Source organism: Lissotriton helveticus, chromosome 6, assembly GCF_964261635.1.
Source record: "Lissotriton helveticus chromosome 6, aLisHel1.1, whole genome shotgun sequence".
NCBI classification, from domain to species: domain Eukaryota; kingdom Metazoa; phylum Chordata; class Amphibia; order Caudata; family Salamandridae; genus Lissotriton; species Lissotriton helveticus.
Window position 1 is genome coordinate 2,047,459,535 of NC_136067.1, and position 22,036 is coordinate 2,047,481,570.

Here is a 22,036-nt window from a genome sequence, read left to right on the forward strand (position 1 = left end):
TCTGGGATAGTGATAGTTCAGTGATCTGTAGCTGGGATAGTGATAGTTTAGTGATCTGGGATAGTGATAGTTCAGTGATCTGTAGCTGGGATAGTGATAGTTCAGTGATCTGTAGCTGGGATAGTGATAGTTTAGTGATCTGGGATAGTGATAGTTCAGTGATCAGTAGCTGGGGTAGTGATAGGTTAGTGATCTGTAGCTGAGATGGTGAGAATTCAGTGATCTGTAGCTGAGATGGTGATAATTCAGCGTTTTGTGTATGGGATAGTGATAGTTTAGTGATCTGAGATAGTGATCGTTCAGTGATCTGTAGCTGAGATAGTGATACTTCAGTGATCTGTAGGTGGGATGGTGATAGTTTAGTGATCTGGGATAGTGATACTTCAGTGATCTGTAGCTCGGATAGTGATAGTTTAGTGATCTGGGAAAGTGATAGTTCAGTGATCTGTAGCTGAGATAGTGATAGTTTAGTGATCTGGGATAGTGATACTTCAGTGATCTGTAGGTGGGATGGTGATAGTTTAGTGATCTGGGATGGTGATAGTTTAGTGATCTGGGATAGTGATAGTTTAGTTATCTGGGATAGTGATAGTTTCATGATCTGTAGCTGAGATAGTGATAGTTTAGTTATCTGGGCTAGTGATAGTTCAGTGGTCTGTAGCTGAGATAGTGACACTTCAGTGATCTGTAGGTGGGATAGTGATAGTTTAGTGATCTGGGATAGTGATAGTTTAGTTATCTGGGATAGTGATAGTTCAGTGAACTGTAGGTGGGATAGTGATAGTTTAGTGATCTGAGATAGTGGTAGTTTAGTGATCAGTAGCTGGGATAGTGATAGTTCAGTGAACTGTAGCTGGGATAGTGATAGTTTAGTGAACTGTAGCTGGTATCGTGATAGTTTAGTGATCTGGGAAAGTGATAGTTCAGTGATCTGTAGGTGGGATGGTGATAGTTTAGTGATCTTGGATAGTGATAGTTCAGTGATCTGTAGCTGGGATAGTGTAGTTCAGTCAACTGTAGCTGGGATAGTTCAGTGATCTGTAGCTGGGATAGTGATAGTTCAGTGATCTGTAGCTGAGATAGTGATAGTTTAGTGATCTGGGATAGTGATAGTTCAGTGATCTGTAGCTGGTATCGTGATAGTTTAGTGATCTGGGATTATGATAGTTTAGTTTTCTGGGATAGTGATAGTTCAGTGAACTGTAGGTGGGATAGTGATAGTTTAGTTATCTGGGATAGTGATAGTTCAGTGATCTGTAGCTGAGATAGTGATACTTCAGTGATCTGTAGCTGAGATAGTGATAGTTCAGTGATCTGCAGCTGAGATAGTGATAGTTTAGTGATCTGGGATAGTGATAGTTTAGTGATCTGGGATAGTGATAGTTTAGTTATCTGGGATAGTGATAGTTTAGTGATCTGGGATAGTGATAGTTTAGTTATCTGGGATAGTGATAGTTCAGTGAACTGTAGCTGGTATCGTGATAGTTTAGTGATCTGGGATAGTGATAGTTTAGTGATCTGGGATAGTGATAGTTCAGTGAACTGTAGCTGGTATCGTGATAGTTTAGTGATCTTGGATCGTGATAGTTTAGTGATCTGGGATAGTGATAGTTTAGTTATCTGAGATAGTGATAGTTCACTGATCTGTAGCTGAGAATGTGATACTTCAATAAACTGTAGCTGGTATCGTGATAGTTTAGTGATCTGGGATCATGATAGTTTAGTTATATGGGATAGTGATAGTTCAGTGAACTGTTGCTGGTATCGTGATAATTTAGTGATCTGGGATCGTGATAGTTTAGTGATCTGGGATAGTGATAGTTTAGTTATCTGAGATAGGGATACTTCAGTAATCTGTAGGTGGGATAGTGATAGTTCAGTGAACTGTAGCTGGTATCGTGATAGTTTAGTGATCTGGGATAGTGATAGTTTAGTTATATGGGATAGTGATAGTTCAGTGAACTGTAGCTGGTATCGTGATAGTTTAGTGATCTGGGATCGTGATAGTTTAGTGATCTGGGATAGTGATAGTTTAGTTATCTGAGATAGTGATACTTCAGTGATCTGTAGCTGAGATAGTGACAGTTTAGTTATCTGAGATAGTGATAGTTCAGTGATCTGTAGCTGAGATAGTGATACTTCAATAAACTGTAGCTGGTATCGTTATAGTTTAGTGATCTGGGATCGTGATAGTTTAGTCATCTGGGATAGTGATAGTTTAGTAATCTGGGATAGTGATAGTTAGTGATCTGTAGCTGGGATAGTGATAGTTTAGTGATCTGGGAAAGTGATAGTTCAGTGATCTGTAGCTGGGATAGTGATAGTTTAGTGATCTGTAGATGGGATAGTGATAGTTTAGTGATCTGGGATCGTGATAGTTTAGTGATCTGGGATTGTGATAGTTTAGTGATCTGGGATAGTGATAGTTCAGTGACCTGTACCTGGGATTGTGATAGTTTAGTGACCTGTGATAGTGATAGTTTAGTGATCTGGGATAGTAATAGTTTAGTGACCTGTGATAGTGATAGTTTAGTGATCTGGGATAGTGATAGTTTAGTGACCTGTGATAGTGATAGTTTAGTGATCTGGGATAGTGATAGTTTAGTGATCTGTATCTGTAGGCAGTTGAAACAAGGACATTTCGGTGATGTGTAACCTGTTAAAGTGTTCAGACAGGGACATTTCATGGTACAACCATTTAGACTGTTGGGACAGGCATGGTTCAGTGATCTGCAACCCGTTACCGGGTTTGGATAGGGGCAGTCATGATCTGTAACCCTTTGGGGGTTGGGACAGGCACAGTTTTGTTATCGTAACCCTTAGCAAACCTTTAAGGTATTGGAGCAGGGACAGCTCAGCCATCTGTAATCTGTTACGGTATTGGAGCAGGGACAGCTGGGATCTGTAACCCTTTATAGTGATAGAAGATAGACAGTCCGTGATCTCTAGTCGTTTACGGTGCTGGGACAGTTCAGTGATCTGTAGCCCTTCAGGGTGTTTGGGCAAGAACTGTTCACTGATCTGTCACCCTTTACGGTATTGGGACAGTGACAGTTCTGTGAACAGTAACTCTCAAGTGTATTGGGACAGGGACAGTTCAGCGATCAGTAACACGTTTGGGTGTTTAGATAGGGACAGTTCAGTGATCTTTAACCCATTACGGTGTTGGGATAGGGAGAGGTGGGTGATCGGATCCCTTTAGGGTTTCGGGGCAGTTCAGTGATCTGTAATCTGTTACGCTGCTGAGATAGGGACAGTTCGGATCTATAAGCATTTAGGGTATTAGAACAGGGACAGTTCAGTAATCTCTAGCTGTTTATGATGCTTGGACAGGGACAGTTCAGTGATGTACAACCCTTTAAGGTGTTGGGACAGTGACAGGACAGTAATCTGTAACTTTTTGAGGTGTTGGATAGGGACAGTTTAATCATCTGTAGCCCTAAAGTGTGATGGGACAGTGACCGTTCAGTGTTCTATAACACTTTAGGGTGCTGGTACTGGAGTATCATTAAGCAAATAGGATGGCGATACAGAGTGCGAGTTACGGAACCACTCCGTCACGAGCCACGCCATGCTCGTGACGGAACCACTCCGTCACGAGCCACGGGCGCGCTGTGCTTGTGACTGAGTTGTTCCGTCACGGCCCGCCCGCTCAATAGAACGCGCTGCGCAGGCGCGGAATTGATGCCGCGCAGGAGGGGCGACCGGGCCGTGACGGAACCATTCCGTCACCAGCACAATGCGTCCGTGGCTGGTGACGGAGTGGTTCCGTCACCAGCACGCAAGGAGTTAAGGCATTTATAGTGCGCGCAGCTACCCCAAGGGGTTTCCTGGCGCAAAGTGTAAGTAGGGGAGATATCAGAAAGGTAGTCTAAGTAGCGAGTTAGAAGAGGCAGGGCTTTAAACCCCTGCGAAAAGCAAGAAGGGATGTCGCGTCTCTCAAAGAAGCTGAAAGGGAGCTCCAAAGTTGAGGGCCTATATAGGCAAAGAAGCGACTTTTCATGTGAGACAGCCGGAATCTTGGTACAGTGAACAGAGTCTGTAGAGAAGATCTCAGGGGGTGGAATGGATGGTATAGATGGACGGTATAGATGGACCAGATCCAGGAGATATTTGGGAGACATTCCGGATTTAGCATTAAAGATGTAGCATAACGCTTTAAACTTGATGCGATTAGCCACAGTAAGCCAGCGCAGCTCATGGAGATTGTTGGAAGTTGAGGTGAAGTTGGGTAACCGATAGGGAAGTCTGACGGCTGCACTCTACACAAGCTGTTGACGATGAATTGTTGATTTGTCGGCACCCAAGTATAACACCTTGCCATAGTCCAATCTGGAAATAAGAAGAGGTTGGACCACAGTCCTTTGTGCTGAGAAGGGGATCAGCCACAGGATCTTTTTTAGCCATTTGAGTACCGCGAAGCAGGTAACCGTCACTTTGGCCACTTGTTGTTTCATGGATAATGATTCGTCCACAATGAAACCCAAGTTCTTAACCTTGCTTGAGGGAGTAGAAGGGGCACCTAACTCGGCGTGCCAATGACGCTGTCCCCATAAATCCGGTCTTTTGACCAGAATCATGACTTCTGTTTTATCCCCATTGAGCTTGAGCAGGTTGTTATGCATCCAAAGAGAAATCTTGCTCAAACCCAAGCTGAGATCAAAAAACACTGCTCCTGCGTGGACGACAGAGAGAAAATAATCTGAGTGTCATCCGCTTAGGAGAAGAGAGACAGCCCAGTGGATTTCGCCACCTCCGCTAGCAGGCAGATGGGCTCAACACCGAGCTTTGCGGGACTCCCGAAGAAAGAACGTGGAAATTGGACCTGGCAGCAGAAGAGGTGACCTGAAAGGATCTGTCCATAAAGAAGGAACAAAACCACTCCAGGGCAACTCCATCAAGGCCAAGCGCCATCAGCCCATCCAGGAGGATATAATGACACACTGTGTCAAAGGCAGCGCTAAGATCTAATACGATGAGTGCTGCCATAACAACTCGGTTACCCCCAGGGTAGATTCTGTAGAGAAACCTGCCCTAAAACCGGACTGGGAAGGATTGAGGAACTTCTGGGATTCCACGAAAGAGGTCAGCTGCCTATTAACGTGCTTCTCCAAGGTTTTAGAGAAAATGGGCAGGAAAGAAAAAGGACAACAATTAGAAAGGTTAGTAGGGTCCTGATCCGCTTTCTTTAGGAGAGGAAGGACCATCGTGTGCTTCCATTTCTGGGGAACTACCCCTTCATCCAAAGAGGCATTAAGAAGATCCATGGTCATGGATAAAAGGCAGGGGTCTAACTGCAGAACCAAATGGGGAGGAAGAGGGTATAGGGGGAGCCTGATTTAACTGAGTGGAGAGTGTAATTAAAGGACATAGTATTCAAAGGAAGCCAGGTATTGAGTATAGGTGAAGAGCTAACAATACACTGCAGGTTAGATTCATTAGCGGAAACAAGGTTCTGAGTGACTGCCGGAAACTCTGCATCTTCCATTTGCACTTTCTGTGAGTGATTGCTAGCCAGTTGGGAATGAATATTTTCAACTTTTTTAATAAAAAAGAGGGCAAGTTCCTCACATTGAGTGTGGGAGGTTGACAACTTACAGGGGTCCAACAGTTCCCTCACTACCTTAATAAGTATTTTTGCACAGTTTTGGACTAGTATTTTCGAAATCTTTTTTGAGTAGAAATCGGCCCGAGCAGATTTGCAAAGCCCATGATATTTGTTTGGAGGATTTTGTTATTAGTTTTGGAGGCTTCTGTGTAAGATTTACTCTAAAGCCTTTCGAGGACCTTGCAATGTTTTTTTTTTTTTGCATGTTAGCGTTTCATTGAACCGAGGGGAAGAAGGCAAACACCAGCGAGAGCTTTTAACAGAGGCCGGACGACATTTGTCTACAGCTCCCATAAGCCAGGTATGAATAAGATCCTGGTCCGAGGCCAATAATGGTTTACGGTCCGGTCTAGTGTCATGAAGTTCATTATTAAGGGTTACAGCTCACATGGGCATTGGTGGGTTAGGACTTGCTCACTACCACCAGCTACCACATATTCCTGTTCTGAGCTTTCACTTTACAATTTTGCGGAATGGGCTACAAACCGCTTAATGCAAAAAAACAAATTGTGTTAAAAACCATAAGTCCACCTCACCCCATGTAATGCAGTCTACGAAACATGTTAAACTGTAGTGGAATTGAGCATTTTGGAAGTCAAGAGATTACTTTAAAACAAACGCTTAGGTCATGTTAATACCACCAATGGTTAAATTCAGTATGCATGCTTGAATTAAAGACCAGCACTCTGTTGTGGTACATGCGAACACACTTCAAACCATTTCTTTAATTTTTTGTGAAACTGCTCCTTTATGGTCACCTACAAAAATGGTGTAACATAGTGGATAATCAGTGCTGCACGGGCCACTGTAATGTATGCATTAGTGAAATGCATGTTTTACTTGTCAGCTCTCCCTCTTTTTTGAAGTGGGTCTCTCTGCAACAAAACCTATTACACAATTGTTTTAAGGTTATTAGGTAATCCTGTTGTAGGTTAAAACCTATAATAAATGATGAAACCCCACCGAATGGGAAACAGCCCTTATCAGTGTAGAAATAGAAACACTGATAAACACAGCACAACCCCAAACTAAAATGCTCTTTAAAGATAGGAAAGTAAGAGAGAGTGAATAATTGTATTTCTTTCCGAAGAAGCCAACACAATGTAACTTTGTTATACAAAGAACAGTAAGAAAAAGTGTTCTAAGATTATTCTACTTGAGTTTTATTGTTTAGGGATGACACTAAAATATTGTTTCTTCTTCCTTTTGTTTCTTCCAGTTGTATATGATTGGATTAAAGGCTCAGGGCTTAGAGGTATGTTTGAGTTCTGATCTATTTATTTTATACACTATAGACAATCAGGGAAAATTAAAATCACAGTTGATCCCTTGGCAGTGTTTAATTCTTTTATTGAATAGTGAAGTAGCTGCCTCATAAGATATTGACCAATATGACTTATCACAGTTATTTGAAGACTTAGAAAAGAGGGCTGATGTATCAAAGGGCTTGCCCATTCTAACAAGTCAGTATTGATGCAGGACACCTGCCAAACTCCCTAGGATTTAAACATTCAATGCAAGGTATAGTACCTGTGCAAAGAGTACTGTCACCATGCACATAGTAGTGGTAAAAACATGACACAATGTTTGACATGCCAACAAAAGTCAGAGCTGCAAGTTGTCCCATTGTTATGTGTGACTTAAAGTGAGAAATTTGCCTTCGGGACACTTGGCAGCTATGAATATCCACACAACAGCAGCACCGCCTTAACATAGTCAGGCAAGGGGTACAGAATGGCAGTGGCAAGCATGGTTAACACATTCCATTTCAAGTTACGTATGGTGCAGAGATGCAAATTAATCAGGTGTAATTCAGAATGTTAAAGGTTTTACACAGTACTATGCTGTTAGTCGGGTTGGGGTTGACCACCCCTACAGTATCTTAATTTTCAGTAAGGAGTAGGTGAATAACCCCCAACGGTGTCTAGGAATTTGTTTATGAAAACATTTGAACATAACACTTTTATTTGATTGATCCATCATTAGTCCTGTAAACCGGACACAGTCCTAACAGAGTGAGTTTGAAAGGAAATGAAGTGAGAGAGAGAGGGTAGTGAGATGTGAATGTGAGCGAAAGTGCAATACACAGACATCGTGTGCTTAAAACAGTGCACCATAAGTTCATTGGACACTGCCAATGGGAAGACACTACAGACCCTGCATTACTCCTTCTTCAAATTGAATATGTGCTTCATAATAATCACTGCAAAACTACGCATGTTTTATAAACACTGGTATTTTGGGGATTAGGCAGCGGCATAAACACAAGTAAGCACTGATTTTGAAAAGTTTGGAAAACACTGAGAAAACACCACTGAAATCCACAAAAAATAAACACTGAAAGGAAGACTGCCTAAACACTAGCATGGGAGACATTGACACAGGAGCAACAATACTGACATGGGAACAGTCACAGTGGAACGCTGACATGGGACATGAACACCAATAGTAGAGCACAAACACAGGGCAGTTTCTTTGAGGCACCATCACAGAAACACTAAGAAAGGAGAATACAGACAACAAGATAGTGACACTGGGACACATTACCAGAACAGTGACACAATCTATGGGCACTGATACAGGCACAATGACGAGGGACACACCGTGCTCGTGTACTGACGTGACTACTGCCAGTGATGAAACAAGGGCACTGATATGGAGAAACTGCAGTTACGAGAACACTGACACGGGTACTAACGCTGACATGAAATTGTTGACATGGGAACAGTCACACTGGAAGGCTGACAAGAGGGACAAATAGTAATGGTGGGGCACTAGACACCAACACAAGAACACTAAGAAATAAGAATACTGCCGCCACATTAGCAACACTGGGACACAATACCACAACAGTGACACAACCTAGGGACACTAATACAAAGACACTGACTGTGTGTGGGGGGCAATGCTGACACTAGGATACTGACAAACACTGGAACAGTAGCACAGGGCACTAACAGGGAGGACCCAACACTGGGGTATTGACCTTTAGTTAATGGCGGTGACACAGAGACACTCACAGAGGGACATCAGTATTAATACTGACTCAGTGACACTAACATGGACATTGGGTACCACAACTCTGCCATGAGTGACTACTACAGTGACTCTGCATAGGTACACAGACACGGACATAGACACGGAAACGAACAAGGGGACATTGACATTGGGATGCTGACACTGACACATAGTGACACAGAAGATCTGACATTGGAATGCTGACACTGGGAAAGTGGCACATGTATTGCGATATGGATACTGACCAATGAGAGAGGGACATTGAGACTGGCAAAAGTGTTACCTGTGGACATAGTTACGCCAATGATAAAATGGGGGCGTTTATGGTTGGACACTGATATGTGGACACTAAAGGAGGGACATTGTGACTGGCACTGATATTGGGAGACTGACACTGTGACATAGGCAGTGCAACATTCAGGGAGACTGTGTCACCAACACAGGCACTAAAATGTTCACTTAGTCACTGACACTAGGTCATTGGGACACTAATACATGGACACAAAGACTAAGCCAGTGAGACAGACAGGGAGACCATAGGCAGTCAGACCATGGACATAGGAACATGTAACCCAATTTTCCCAGCTAAATAATGTTCTTTAACTGCCCCTAGCGCCAAGGGGGTATATCATTTGTAGGGGCTGTTCAGCAGGGGTGCTTTCTAACCTGTATTCTTGAGACAATAAAATAAGACAGCCTCTCAGATTCCAAACAGACTGACTCCTCAGTCCTGCCCAAAATAACTGCAACATCTGCTCCAACCAGGTTGAGGTCCCAGAGTACGCCAATTCAGCTTCCATCTCTGAAAAGAGGCCACATGCATTCTGCTGTCTCAGTGCAGAGAAGAGGGCTTCACTTGTGCTAGGCCTGCTGCATGTGGAGGAGAAGAACTCTGTTCCATTGTTGGCTAAGCCTACTATATTATTGAAACTTCTCTGACTCCCACTTGACCAATTGTCTTGGAGAGGAAGAGAGCAGTACACAGTGAGGGTTTGGTATTAAAATGCATCACTGCTAATAGGGCACAAGTCCTAAAAAAGGAAGTGTGGGGACTAACCTAGTTAATTAGTATGCAAGTGACATCACAGCATGTGACATCACAGCGTATGACATCAAGGCGCATGACTTCACAGGAAATGGCATCACAGGAAGTGGCATCATGAGAAGTGACATCAGATCTTAAGCCCCCACATATACATTTAACATGGCTATAATGAGTACATTGGAGCACATTTCGACTATACAGGCAAACCCTCCTGATTTAGGCAGAAGATTCACACTTTTGTAAGCTACACATAAAACAATGTTGCCTTTTCTCAGCGTGAGCTTCCTCTACCCATAGTGCTATACAAGAAAACATATTAATATTTAAATATTACAACGCCTCCTCAGGGGTAGTAAGCACTATATAAATGCTATTTAGTTTGTGTAAATACTTGTAAAGACCAACACATCTGACATTCTTATTGGGCATGCATATCTCCTAAACAGAGCCTGAACAAAGTGAAAAGCTGCCTCTTTTAAGTATGTGTGAACGGCTAACAAGCAGGCCCGGACTGGCTGTTGCGGGCACTGGGCAATCCCCCGCTGCGCCGCAAGGGTGGGGGCCGTTTTTGTTGCAAAATCGGCCCTGTAACAAAATCGGCCGAAAACCGGCCCTGGCAAAGAGCGCGGTCGCACCCCCAACCCTCCCGGGAGGGGGAGGGAGGAGGGGGTAGCCGAGCACTTTGCCAGGGAAGGTTTTGGTTCCCAGTCTGGCCCTGCTAACAAGGTGTGAGCCTTTGTTTGCCCTCTGCTGCATTTGCATCAGGTATGAGGCTCCTGACTGCTCCCAGCTAGGAGATTTGAACAAAAGGAGGCCTGATGACCCCTCAGATTCGGCCTTTGTTATGGGCCCAGCAGGAGTCTGAACTAAGAAAGCCCCTCTCCGCCTACACATTGTTGACGATCAAAAGCAGATAACAACGGGCAGGCACTGCTGAGTGTGTCCCAGTGTTCGCTATTTACACCGGGACAAATTCAGCATTTCTTTCAGGGGGTCCAACTTCTTGGCAGGGTGGACGGTGTCCACCCTGTGAAAATAGTGGGTGGACGCCGTCCACCCGCATGTACCACCGACCTGTTCTCTGACTGCCACTCACTGTCAGTGGCTTGGGGTCCAATGCGGGGCATGTGGTGGTAATGGTATGCTGTACATTTTAACTAGTCTGACCATTACTTTGCGGTAACTGCAGTTTTGTTCAGTATGTATCGATAGAGAAATGATGCAGAACAGGTAATGGAGGCCAAGTGGTTTGTAAATGTCACTAGAACCCTCTGGGCCTGATTCACAAAGAGCCTCCGCACTCACGGCGGAGACCCCGCAGTTGGGGACGAGTCTCTGCGCTCGTGGTAGAATCTCCACAATGAGGTATCTCATTGTGGAGATTCTGCCGGAATGCGGAGACTTCTCCGCGACTGTGGGGTCGCCGCCACGAGTGCGGAGGCCCTGCAGTTGTGGACGAGCCTCTGCACTCGGGGCAGAATCTCCACAATGAGGTATCTCATTGTGGAGATTCTGCCGGAATGCGGAGACTTCCCCGCGACTGTGGGGTCGCCGCCACGAGTGCGGAGGCCCTGCAGTTGTGGACGAGCCTCTGCACTCGGGGCAGAATCTCCACAATGAGGTATCTCATTGTGGAGATTCTGCCGGAATGCGGAGACTACCCCGCGACTGTGGGGTCGCCACCACGTGTGCGGAGGCCCTTTGTAAATCAAGCCCAGAGATGGAAATATTGCACCATATTAAACATGGTACTAATTATATCTTTTTTATGCTACATGCTTATTTTGAAGTAGGTAATTTGAAAAAGTTCAGCTGTGTAGGTTCTGTTCACCTGTCTCGAATACATGTTGATTAAATAATGGGCAATGGTGAGGGTCTGTCAATTTATGCAATTCTGTTGAAAGACGTGTTTATCACATATTTATGGATTTACAATATTTGCCTCATAATTTACATTTGAAGATTTCAACAAAAATGCGGTTTATAGCTCAAAGTATTAAATTAATACTGTCACAAAATGTAGTACATAACTTGCGTTTATTGGTGCATAATTTAGATATTCTTGCCGCATAATTTGGTCATCCTTGCTAATATAATCCCAGTAGTCCTTACTGCGTTAACGTTCACTAGTTGTTTGGGGGCTGTGCTTATGGGGATGAAATGCATTTTTGATATGTCACTGTGGAATATTTTCTATATTTCAAAGTTCCCTGTGATATATGGATTTTGTACCAATTTATTTTGTGAAGTGAAAGCACAAAACATTTAATAAACAAATAATGGTCATGGTTAGTTCAGAGTTTCCATAGTAAAGGCACTTTTGACCTCTTAAATATGTTGGCACCGTTTGATAAAATTGCATAAAACCTTTTAATGAAAAGTTCATCCACTTGTCAAATTTTTTGAAGACATCTAACGGGCAAAAGAGGGTGGGCCAAAAAAGTGACATTTCCTATAGGATTCTTTGATGTCCAATAAAGAAAAAAGGCTGAGCGAATTCACTGCAAACGTTGCATGAAAGTAGAACTTTACTCAAGAAAGTGCCTTTGCTTGGTTTAGTATGAATCTGTCTAGTAGTTTGTGAGAAATGAACGTTGAACTATTAACTAAGAAATGTTGTGGGCATGAAAGCTAAATTACAGAGGTCTGCAAATCCTGGTTTGAGGCCCTCCATGGACACAAACAATATTCGACTATGATTGAACAACAAGCTTTTGGGTATCCAAAGCTTTCTGATTTCCTGGCTGCAGCTTCAGAAAATTGTGAAGCTGCTATTATAGGACACAGGGGCTAACTTCAGGCATCCTGATTTTTTTTTACAGAGTTGGAGGGAGACAGAGGGAGCATCCTGATGGCGCGAGATTACCAGTTCAGGATTATTTCTAAACTAACATACTCACCTGGGCCCATAAAACATTCCCACCTCTAAACCGGTAATCTAATTTCCTGCCTATCAGGATTTTAATTCCTTATTATGATGTGTACCTGTACACCATGACTTACCAAAATCCTTGTCACTTTATTTTCTCTAATTCTTTAAATCTGATGGATCAAAAGGAGTTAGAATAATAGGTATGAAAACGATTTTTTACCTTTTTTATGGCATAACCACAAACTCGGGAAAGTTTTAAACACTTTATCTATGCAATATTTTGTGAGTCAAGTACCAGTAAAATACAACCAAAGACTTTTCAAGTAGAAAAAAGACGATCAAAGTAAAAATATTTGGAGACTTAGCAAACTTATTTCTAGACATTGATGTCTGGGAAGGGTGAGAAAGGGAAACGGTACAAGGACATACCACACAGATTATATTTACCTAGAATGGTGTGAAGACCAACCCCTGGTCAAGGGCTGGAAAAAAAGGGCTCCCGACTAATCGGAAGCCAACAGGTCAGGACAGGACAGGTAACCTCCGCTAAGTGCAACGCCAGCGTCACACCCCTCTCTGCAGCTCCTCTCGTTTCCCCGTCTAGGTGACAGAGTTTTCTCCCACAGCAATCTCCCGATTCTTCTTTCAGAGTGCTCGACTAGCCCTCTGAGGTCTGCGGCATCCACGATTCTTCTCCAGCATACGTTGGGTCAGTGACAGTCTGTGACAAGTCAGACACTCTAACTGAGTAAGCCCACCTTAGTTATACCCTTTCAGAGTATGTACCACCCCCCTAATGTTGCAAATTCTATGTGTTCCCTTCATTTGATTGGTCAAATAGACGGGGAGAGGTCATCACATCATACCAGTATGAAGTCATTTTCATTCAATGTAATTGATCAATGTTCCCGCCCATATTTTACTTTCCCATGCATTTTATTCCACCCAGCAATATTTAGTTTCAATTCATATACAATGTATTAGATGCAGTCAGTATTTCCTCCTTTCTTTGGGTCAAAGGATGAGGTTCCCAGGAACATCGCGGGTAGGATGGGAATTGGCTGCAGTTCAATGACAGAGCTTCAGTGATTCAGTGTTCTTATGCGCACGCGTAATATTTTCAAAATGGAGTTTGTGACACCCGTCAGGCCCAAATACGAGATATCAATAATGTCAAAGAAAGACATATTAGAATACAAAAATATATGAGTGCACTGAATAACACTTATTTCTTCTTAACCCCATCACTTTATTTTAACTATGGCATTAATGGTTAAGCAGAAACGAGGTGTAGTTCAAGCATGAGCAAATGCATTAGTATGTGAAGCTTGAAGCGGACATTTTTGGCACTACTGCGCAGCTGCAAGAAATTCCCACCAAAAGCAAAAGTACACCACACTACGTAGATGTAGTAGACGCATGTGCAGAAAGGTTCCCGCGTTTTCGGCGGCCATTTTTAACACACTCGGATTACTGGTTAGTAAAACACATAAGCAAGCTTCCCCTACATAAAATAAATGTTGTGTGGTGCAATTATTAGTACTTACAAAACATGTTGGTTAATTCGTTACATGTTATTTCAAGAGGATTGAATCCGAGCAAGTTTCTGTATATATGAAACCTTGCTCCATCAATCCCCTGACCAAATCGCTCATGTGTGGGAGGAGCCTAAGGGAACCCACCCCTGTGAAAAAATATAACAAAAAAACACAGATTTTCTTTTCTTGAAGGCAGTGCTGGCCTGCGAACCCCGGCAGAGGGGCCACTAGCCGGCAACAGGTTTCATGGCCAGGAGTCATGATCCCAAGGCAAGCCTTACGGCCCTGTGCTGGGCCTTTTGTGGTGTCCCTGGACTCAGACACGAAAGGTCCAGCACAGACCCTTGAAGCTAGCCGTAGCTTCGCAGCACCTGGTCATGAAGCTTGCTGCGGGTTCACACACCCAACGGCATGATTCAGATTTATTTTACTTTTTTAAAGCCAGATCTGGCAAAAGGAGCAAGGGCGTCTGTGGCAGGTTAACCGTAGGGCCTTGTCGAAGGCTGGTCGTGAAAAGCAGGCTACGTTTAAAGAGTAGTGCATGTGGTAAATGATCAAAAAGCATAGTAAAGGTTACAGAAAACACTGACGTTTTCCAATTATGGTTTAGTAAAATTACCATAAAACGTGTCTCCATCATGCACTGTTTAGGACCTCACACATGACATCAATTATAATGTTATTATTTAAGAAATATGATTAGCTACTGAAGGACTTCAGTTATGTTTTTAGTTTTTTTAGCACCTTGAAAAAATGCACAAATTTGCAAAAATGCAGTGGGAAAAAATAATCACATGGGAAAGGATAACCCCGATTACCACTTTTAGGCCACAAAGAGGAGTATACAGGTACCCAGAGGTGTATTGGGTGATAAACTTGTGAATTTGCAAAACACTTCATGAACACTTGGCCACCATTAGTGTACATTCTGGATAGCATAGCATGATGTCAAATGTCACTAGTTTGTTAGCTTTTTATTCTCTAAATTACTCATATAGTGCAAACCTCGTTTAAAATAACAGAGGACTGAACATTGAATTATCAAGGTGCAAGATTGGGGAGTGACACAGTTTAAGATCAGGTAAGGAGGCATGCCCTGTTTTAGTCATGTGTTTTTTTTAATCATCACATGCATTAAAAACTCAAAAGTAACCTTTAGAAACCATCCCACGAATATGTGGAGATACAAACCCCAGGGCTAACCTTTTCTGAGTTAAGAAATGGACATTAGCAAGAGGTATTGGTTGCTATGCTGGTTACCCACAGTGGGGGAGCACCATGACCTGCTTCAGCCTACACTGCACCTTCAAGTCCCTTGGCTAGGGATCTGTATGAGGAGAATTTATTAAACCCTTCAGCACCTGCCCAGAACCTACTACATCTTTGAAGTTATCTGCATCCAGGAAGCTCAAACCTACCTCAGTTTTGGATGGATGCTGACTCGCCAATTCTGTCCATGCCCAGGAGACTTCATCAGCGGCATCGTCTTGGTGAGTCGGACTACATTTACGAAAGCACGTCATCAGGTGATTGCCTTTATTACATCGTTGCACTGTACAGCAAGCGCCCTACATCAAGCAATGGGCATAGAATATTGCTTGTAATAAATAACATCCCAGATGTTCCAGAGTGCACTCAAATACTCCTTATGTTGGAACAAGCAGTAAAGTTTGATGCCCTTGATTAGTGGAGCTGTTTAGAATATTTATGTTAAGGAGCTTCAAGCCCTTTGATAGTAATAATTCTTTTTTTTATGGTATTTTCATATGTCTGATGACATGCCCTCTTACCGGACTCAGTTGCCTTTCTGTACTCTGCTGCTTGTCCTGAAAAAAGTTGTTAAGTCGTTTGAATATTAGCTGCTAGTCTTAAAGAGTCAAGCGTAGGTGTAGATTGACCCGATCAATGTACAAATGTCAGGACATCCAGATAGGACTGATTTACGTACAGTAGATCACACTGGAAACCATCTGGATAACTCTAGGTTATGGCAGACACCTTTAGGCTGGTTTCTAGAGATGCCCAGTGTTTGATGGGTTGTGATAGCTGCTGAACACTAGTAACAGGTGTAATGGACAGTAGGCTTTTGAGACAACAGTGTGCATGTATCATGAGCAAGGCTTTGGAGCCGAAATGCGTCGCTGAGCTGCTGAATTCGGAATAAATCTTTTGCCATCATCAGGTCCTGAGTGCGCGTTTGTTTTTCTGCACCAAATGAAACCAAGTTGTTGCATCATTTTGGACGGGCACTGCGCATAGCCAGTAGGTAGTTATAGTTAGGACCTAGTTTCCACAGACAAAGCGTTTTTTATTTTGCCACTAACTTTGCTGCTGTTTGATGAATCTTCATGAAATATTCAAAAGTAGTACGTAACTTACTTCCGCTACTGTGTGGAAAGTTTCGGGGGGATTTGTCAAGTGGGGTACTAGAAAGGGGGGGGGGTCAAAAGCACGTTTTCCCCATGCAATTTCCAAAAGAGAATTAAGACACGACTACAGCCCGTACCGCTGAACCGAATGGCACCAAATTTGGGAGAAAGCTAGATCTTGGTCCAGAAAGAGTGATGTTTGTAATTTGGTGTGCATCCGTTCAGTAGTTTTGTAATTATTAAAAGAAAAATAAATTTGTATATTTAGGGACATGGATCCTCTACAAATTCGACAGATCTCATGCTGAGATCTGATTGGCTGGCAACACTTCAACCAGGAAGTGTAGCAGCCATCTTGGGACTCTGACTCGTCCGAGACCCAAGAAAAAAGGTTACAGAAAAGGTGATACGGTAAGAAAACCCTGAACCCCTAGGTCTGGTTGTGGGGTTTCACAGGGACCCGGCTGGGGTCCAAAAACATTTTTAATGTGAAATTGCGGAGGATCCACAAATCTGCTAAAATAAAAAAAATAAAAAGACGGCTGCAGTTGCTTTCTGTATGCCCCCTGGGTGGCCAAGTCCCAGGGGGTGTATTCATTTCTATACTTTAGGGAGAGAGATGCTTGAGTCCCCCCTCCCAGGCTTATTTCGGCCTCGGGGACCACCTCCTCCCGGGGCAAGGCAGTTTTCAACAGAGGGCAAGGGGGACCATGCGGCCCACCTCTCCGGCAGTTTTCAGCCCAGGGGACCACCACCTCCTCGAGGTGCGGCCATTACTTTGAAGGGAGAGGGTGGCGCCCCCCGACCCCTCCCAGGGCTCCCTGGGATAATGCCGTGCACTTTAAAAAGAGGAGGGCTGCGCTTCCCCCCCTCCTGGAGCCATTATTGGCCCTAGGGACCGTCATCCTCCTGCTATGTCCCGAGGGTCCCACCATTGGGGCAAAGCGGTTTCCTTGCCTGCGCTGGTATGGGAAACCTCTGTATGCTCTCGCTTGGCAGGAACTATAGTAAAGTTCCCACCAAGGGAGAGCAAACAGTAAGTCCGCTCCCAGCAGACGGGAGCATGTAAAATGCTCCAGCCTGTTTGGAGCAGACTTACATCTGTTTCCGAACCCGCTGTTAAACTGGCAAGGAAACAGATGAAAAAATTGCTCCCGCACCAGGGAGCAGCATTTTAATGCTAGTTCCCGCAGGAGAAAGGGAGTTGGATGATGCTGTGGGGGCATTGGGGCTCCCCCCGCAGCCTCCAACAGAAAGTCAGTGGGAGGCCTGGGTGGGCTCCAGGGCACCCACCATGTAGTAGCTGACCCCGGGGGAAGGGGCCCCGGGGACAAGATTGACCCGGTGGGAGTTCTACGTTCCCCCTTCTCCTTTAGTGTGTGGCTGGGTCCCTGGGGATGGGTTCCCTAGGGTCAATATTGGCCCGGGGAGGGGGTCTTCATGCCCCCCCCTGAGTTCATACCATAAGGTAGACGTGTGTTTATCATGCCAGAAGATGATTCCCAAAGCTCTAAAGGAGAGAGGTGATAGCTGCTCCGTCTCCAGTAGCCTTTCCGCCATTGCCTTCGAGTACGAGGCTTCCCCCTACTTCGCTTGGACGTCCTGATCCGGAGCTGGAGGTACATCCAATTCCTCCTCCTTCTCCACCTGCTCGACAGGAGCAGGAGTATCCAACTTTCCCTGCTCAGAGGTCCAAATTTTCCATTTTTTTAATGCTATGTATACATTTTCAGCAGCACAATGACTCCATCTGGTGCGCCTTTGGGCCTCATGGGTCCGCGCAATCGTATTCCTTAAGTGGATTTCCGGCACATTATCAGTAGGCGCCAGTCCTGCCTTTTCTGCTTTTGGCCCAGATTTCCTGGCCAACTCTGGCTCCGAGGAAGGCGACTCCTTCGTCAGTTGAAGTTCAGCAGGAGTCACTGACGCCGGTTGCTCCCTCTCCGACGTCGGCTGAATTTGCTTCGACTTTGCATCACTCGACTCCAGTTCTGATAGCCTTTTCAACATAGGTGCCGAAGTCTGCAAGGTTTGGGCAGTAGTGTTCCCAAAGGAACCGTCCGCACAATTCATCAATTGAGATAGTAAGCAATATAAAGCGTGACAAATTTGGTACAATACAGAATATATAAAGCACCTACTACCTAAAGGTGCCGTAGGTACACATAAATGTGAAACCAAATTGAACATACAAGATTGAGGCTACCCAAAGCACACCTTATAAGTTATGTTTATCAATTCCAAGCTAGGTAATTGCTTAATTAGGGATTTTAATTCTGCTCAAACCATTATAACTGTTCTTGGTGATGGCTGATTGCTTATCTTCATCTATTACTTCACTCACTTCTGTATCTCCTTTTTTTTTTTTTACACTTAGGGTTTCTTAGGTTACTTTTTTTAGATGTGTATCTAGGACAACAACGCTCTCTATTATACTTTGGATGTATAGCTATGTTAGGAAGTGTACACAGTATGTCTTGTGTTACATAGCATGTGGTTTATCTATGTTTTTTCACAAATTGTTTTGTATGTGGTTTTAAGTGCGTCAATCTTTATATTTATTAATGAATTGTATGATATGTGTATGTTTGTGTTTGTAAATATATCCAATTTTATATGTTATATTCATGCTAGCATTGTTTAATATTTTCAGCCTTGAAAAAGTCTTAGTGTAAGACGAAACACGTGTTGGCAAACAACGTGCCAGGAGATCTTATATGATTTTTTTGAATACTAATAAAGAACTGATGAAATCACAAGAAGATTGACATTGAATTGACTCTGAACTGCTTGGATATTCGTTCTTGGAACTGATGTTTGTTTTGCTTTGTTTCATTATCCAATAGAGGGTATACCGATCCCTATTTAAGCAATTACCTAGATAGGAATTGATAAACATAACTTATAAGGTGTTCTTTGGGTAGCCTCAATCTTGTATGTTCATAGGTGCCGAAGTCACCGAAGTGGTTTCCGACATCACCGATGCCGGTAGTGGCTTTACCGACGCCATTATTGAAGTCAAGGAATATATCTCAAATGGAGGCTCAAAGGCTTCTAGAGGAGAAACAGTACTTTTTTGGCAAGAAAGGTCCTGAACTGGAAGAGGGAGAGATTGTGTCTCTGGATCCAGACTTTGAAGGTTCAGCAGAGGCAAGTGGCCTAGACACTTCCCCGGAATTAGAATTATTGTCGCCAAAAATCATTCCTCCACCAGAGGTTACATCATACCATTCAGTCATTCAGAAGACAGCTGACATGTTGGAACCACCTCTTCCATCAACTGAGCTAATGTCTAATTTGCTCACAGAAGTGTATAATTCTACTTCTTTAACATCAGATCCTTTATTCCTTTTTAATGAGGCATTGGCTGTACCAATTTTAGAGAGTTGGCGAAGCCTATGTCATCCTCAAGGTTTCTAGACCAATTGCTAGAAGATATAACTAGCTCTGGGAGAGCCACTGTTTTTGCCTTCTCACCCTTCACCTGAGAGTTTGGTGGTACAAGCTTCCTCTTCTTCAAAACAAACTCCTGGGTGTTTTCCTGCATCCCCAGCAGATAGGGAGTCTAAAAAATGGAGCAGTTGGCAAAGTCCACTAACACAACTTGCTTGTTGGGACGATATATTCATATATTCATACACTCATGGACTGTGCGAAACCGATTATCTCAAAACTACCTGAGAAAGTTCAGGGATACTTTTCCGAACTGTTAAAGGATGGTCAGGCTGCAGCTCGGCAAGACATTTTGTCTGGTCTGGATGCCGCCTATTCAGTTGCAAGAGCGATGGGGAGGATGCATGCATGGCTGAGAGGGTCTAGTTTCTCGCTGGACATGCAAAATACCCTGATGGGTTTGCCTTTTGATGGTTTGAGAGTGTTTGGTGCCAAAGCAGGTTCTGCCTTGGAAAGATTCAAAGATAGCAAGGCAAGCAATTGCTAGATCTTTGGGCCTTCAATCGCAGCCCAGGGATTAGAGGCAGCATCAGAGGTTCTGTGGGTTTGGCAGAAACGTCTCCTTTCGTGTAAGGCATCAATATCAACAGCAGCAACTATCCAATCCTCTCAATAGAAGTTATAGGGGGCAAAGGTAGAGAATGAGGAGCCGCCCATCAGCCATCTTCTTCCTCCTCTGCCAATGTCACAAGAAAGCAGCCCCGGTTTTCCCATCTTGGAGCATGCTTTTCCGATGGGAGATATGGGTGTCCCAGTTTCTACCACTGTAGAGATTCATAACATCGTATCAGTGGGTATTAAATATTGTAGAATATTGCATTAAATATTGTAGAGAAGGAGTCCCCCCTACCCTTCCAGGTGTTTCCCCCATCCGAACACCATCTTCTGCTCCTCCAACCGCTTCAATCCTTGCTTCAAAAGGGTGCACTGGAGTTGGTTCCAGAGCAGGAAAGGGGTCAGGGATTCTATTCCTGATAATTCCTGATTCCCAACATGGATGGTCTTGATTGATTTGCAGGATGCTTATTTTCAAATCCCCATTCTGCAGTCGCACAGTTGTATCTCCACTTCAATGTGGGGTCTCAACACTGTCAGTTTGCGGCCCTCCCGTTTGGTCTAACTTCCGCACCACGAGTCTTCACAAAGGTAATGGAAGTGGTCGCGACACATCTCAGAAGGGGGGAAATACCAGTATTACCATACCTGGACGATTGGCTGATCCAAGCCATTGCTCCAGAGTTGGTGTTACCTCCCTTGCAGTTGACAACTGTGGTATTGTTCAACCTGTGCTTTTCCATCAACAAGCCCAAGTCCCACCTAGAGCCCTCGCAACACACCCTGTTTATAAGGGCAGTACTGGATCGAGCCTACCCTCCTCCTCAGAGGATTCTGGACACTCAGGCTGTGATTCTAATGTTTCAGAAGGGAGCCATGGTTCCAGTACTGAAGTTCTTGCACCTGCTCGGTCTGATAGCCTGCTGCATTCTGTTGGTTACCCATGCACACTGGCACATGAGAGCCCTCCGGTGGTGCCTCCACAGGCAGTGGTTTCAACACAATGGAGATCTCAAAAAGTCGGTCGGGATCTCAAGGGACAAAGTAGCGGGTCTTCGATGGTGGGTTGTGTCCTGCAATCTGTCTCAAGGGAAGCCATTTCTCCCTCCTCCTCCGGTCACCACAGTGATAACAGATACCTCCACTCTAAGGTGAAGCGCTCATCTGGGGGATCTGGAGGTCAAAGGATTTTGGTTCCCGGAAGAACAATTATATCATAATAATCTTTTGGACTTGCGGGTGATACGTTTGGCTCTCCAGGCCTTCCTTCCTTCCAGTTGCTGTCAGTCAGTGCAGGTCTTGACAGACAATACTACTGCAATATGGTACATAAACAAACTGAGAGGAGTAGGGCCGTATCTTCTCTGCAGAGAAGCTCTACAACTCTGGTACGGGGTTCAGGAACATCAGATTTGCATCATAGCAAATCACTTGGTCAGAGCTCTAAACGTGTATGTGGACAGTCTCAATCTGCATTTTTCAACCGATCACCGGTGTTGTCTCCATCCGGAACTGATTCTTCACATTTTCTGGCTGTGGGGGGCTCCTCAGATACACCTGTTTGCCACTCACGAGAAC

General features: G+C 44.1%; 1 protein-coding gene across 2 annotated transcripts in view; it reads left to right on the forward strand.

Moving 5' to 3' along the window:
* Positions 1-22,036, forward strand: part of MPV17 (mitochondrial inner membrane protein MPV17) — a 411,576-nt gene that overhangs the window by 226,688 nt on the left and 162,852 nt on the right. Inside the window, exon 2 of one of the 2 annotated variants that reach the window (XM_078647177.1) lies at positions 6,828-6,863. The exons of the other annotated variant lie outside the window; for it this stretch is intronic. Coding sequence (XP_078503303.1) covers positions 6,828-6,863 — 36 coding nt within the window. The remainder of the gene's footprint in view (positions 1-6,827; positions 6,864-22,036) is intronic. 2 annotated transcript variants of the gene reach the window in all.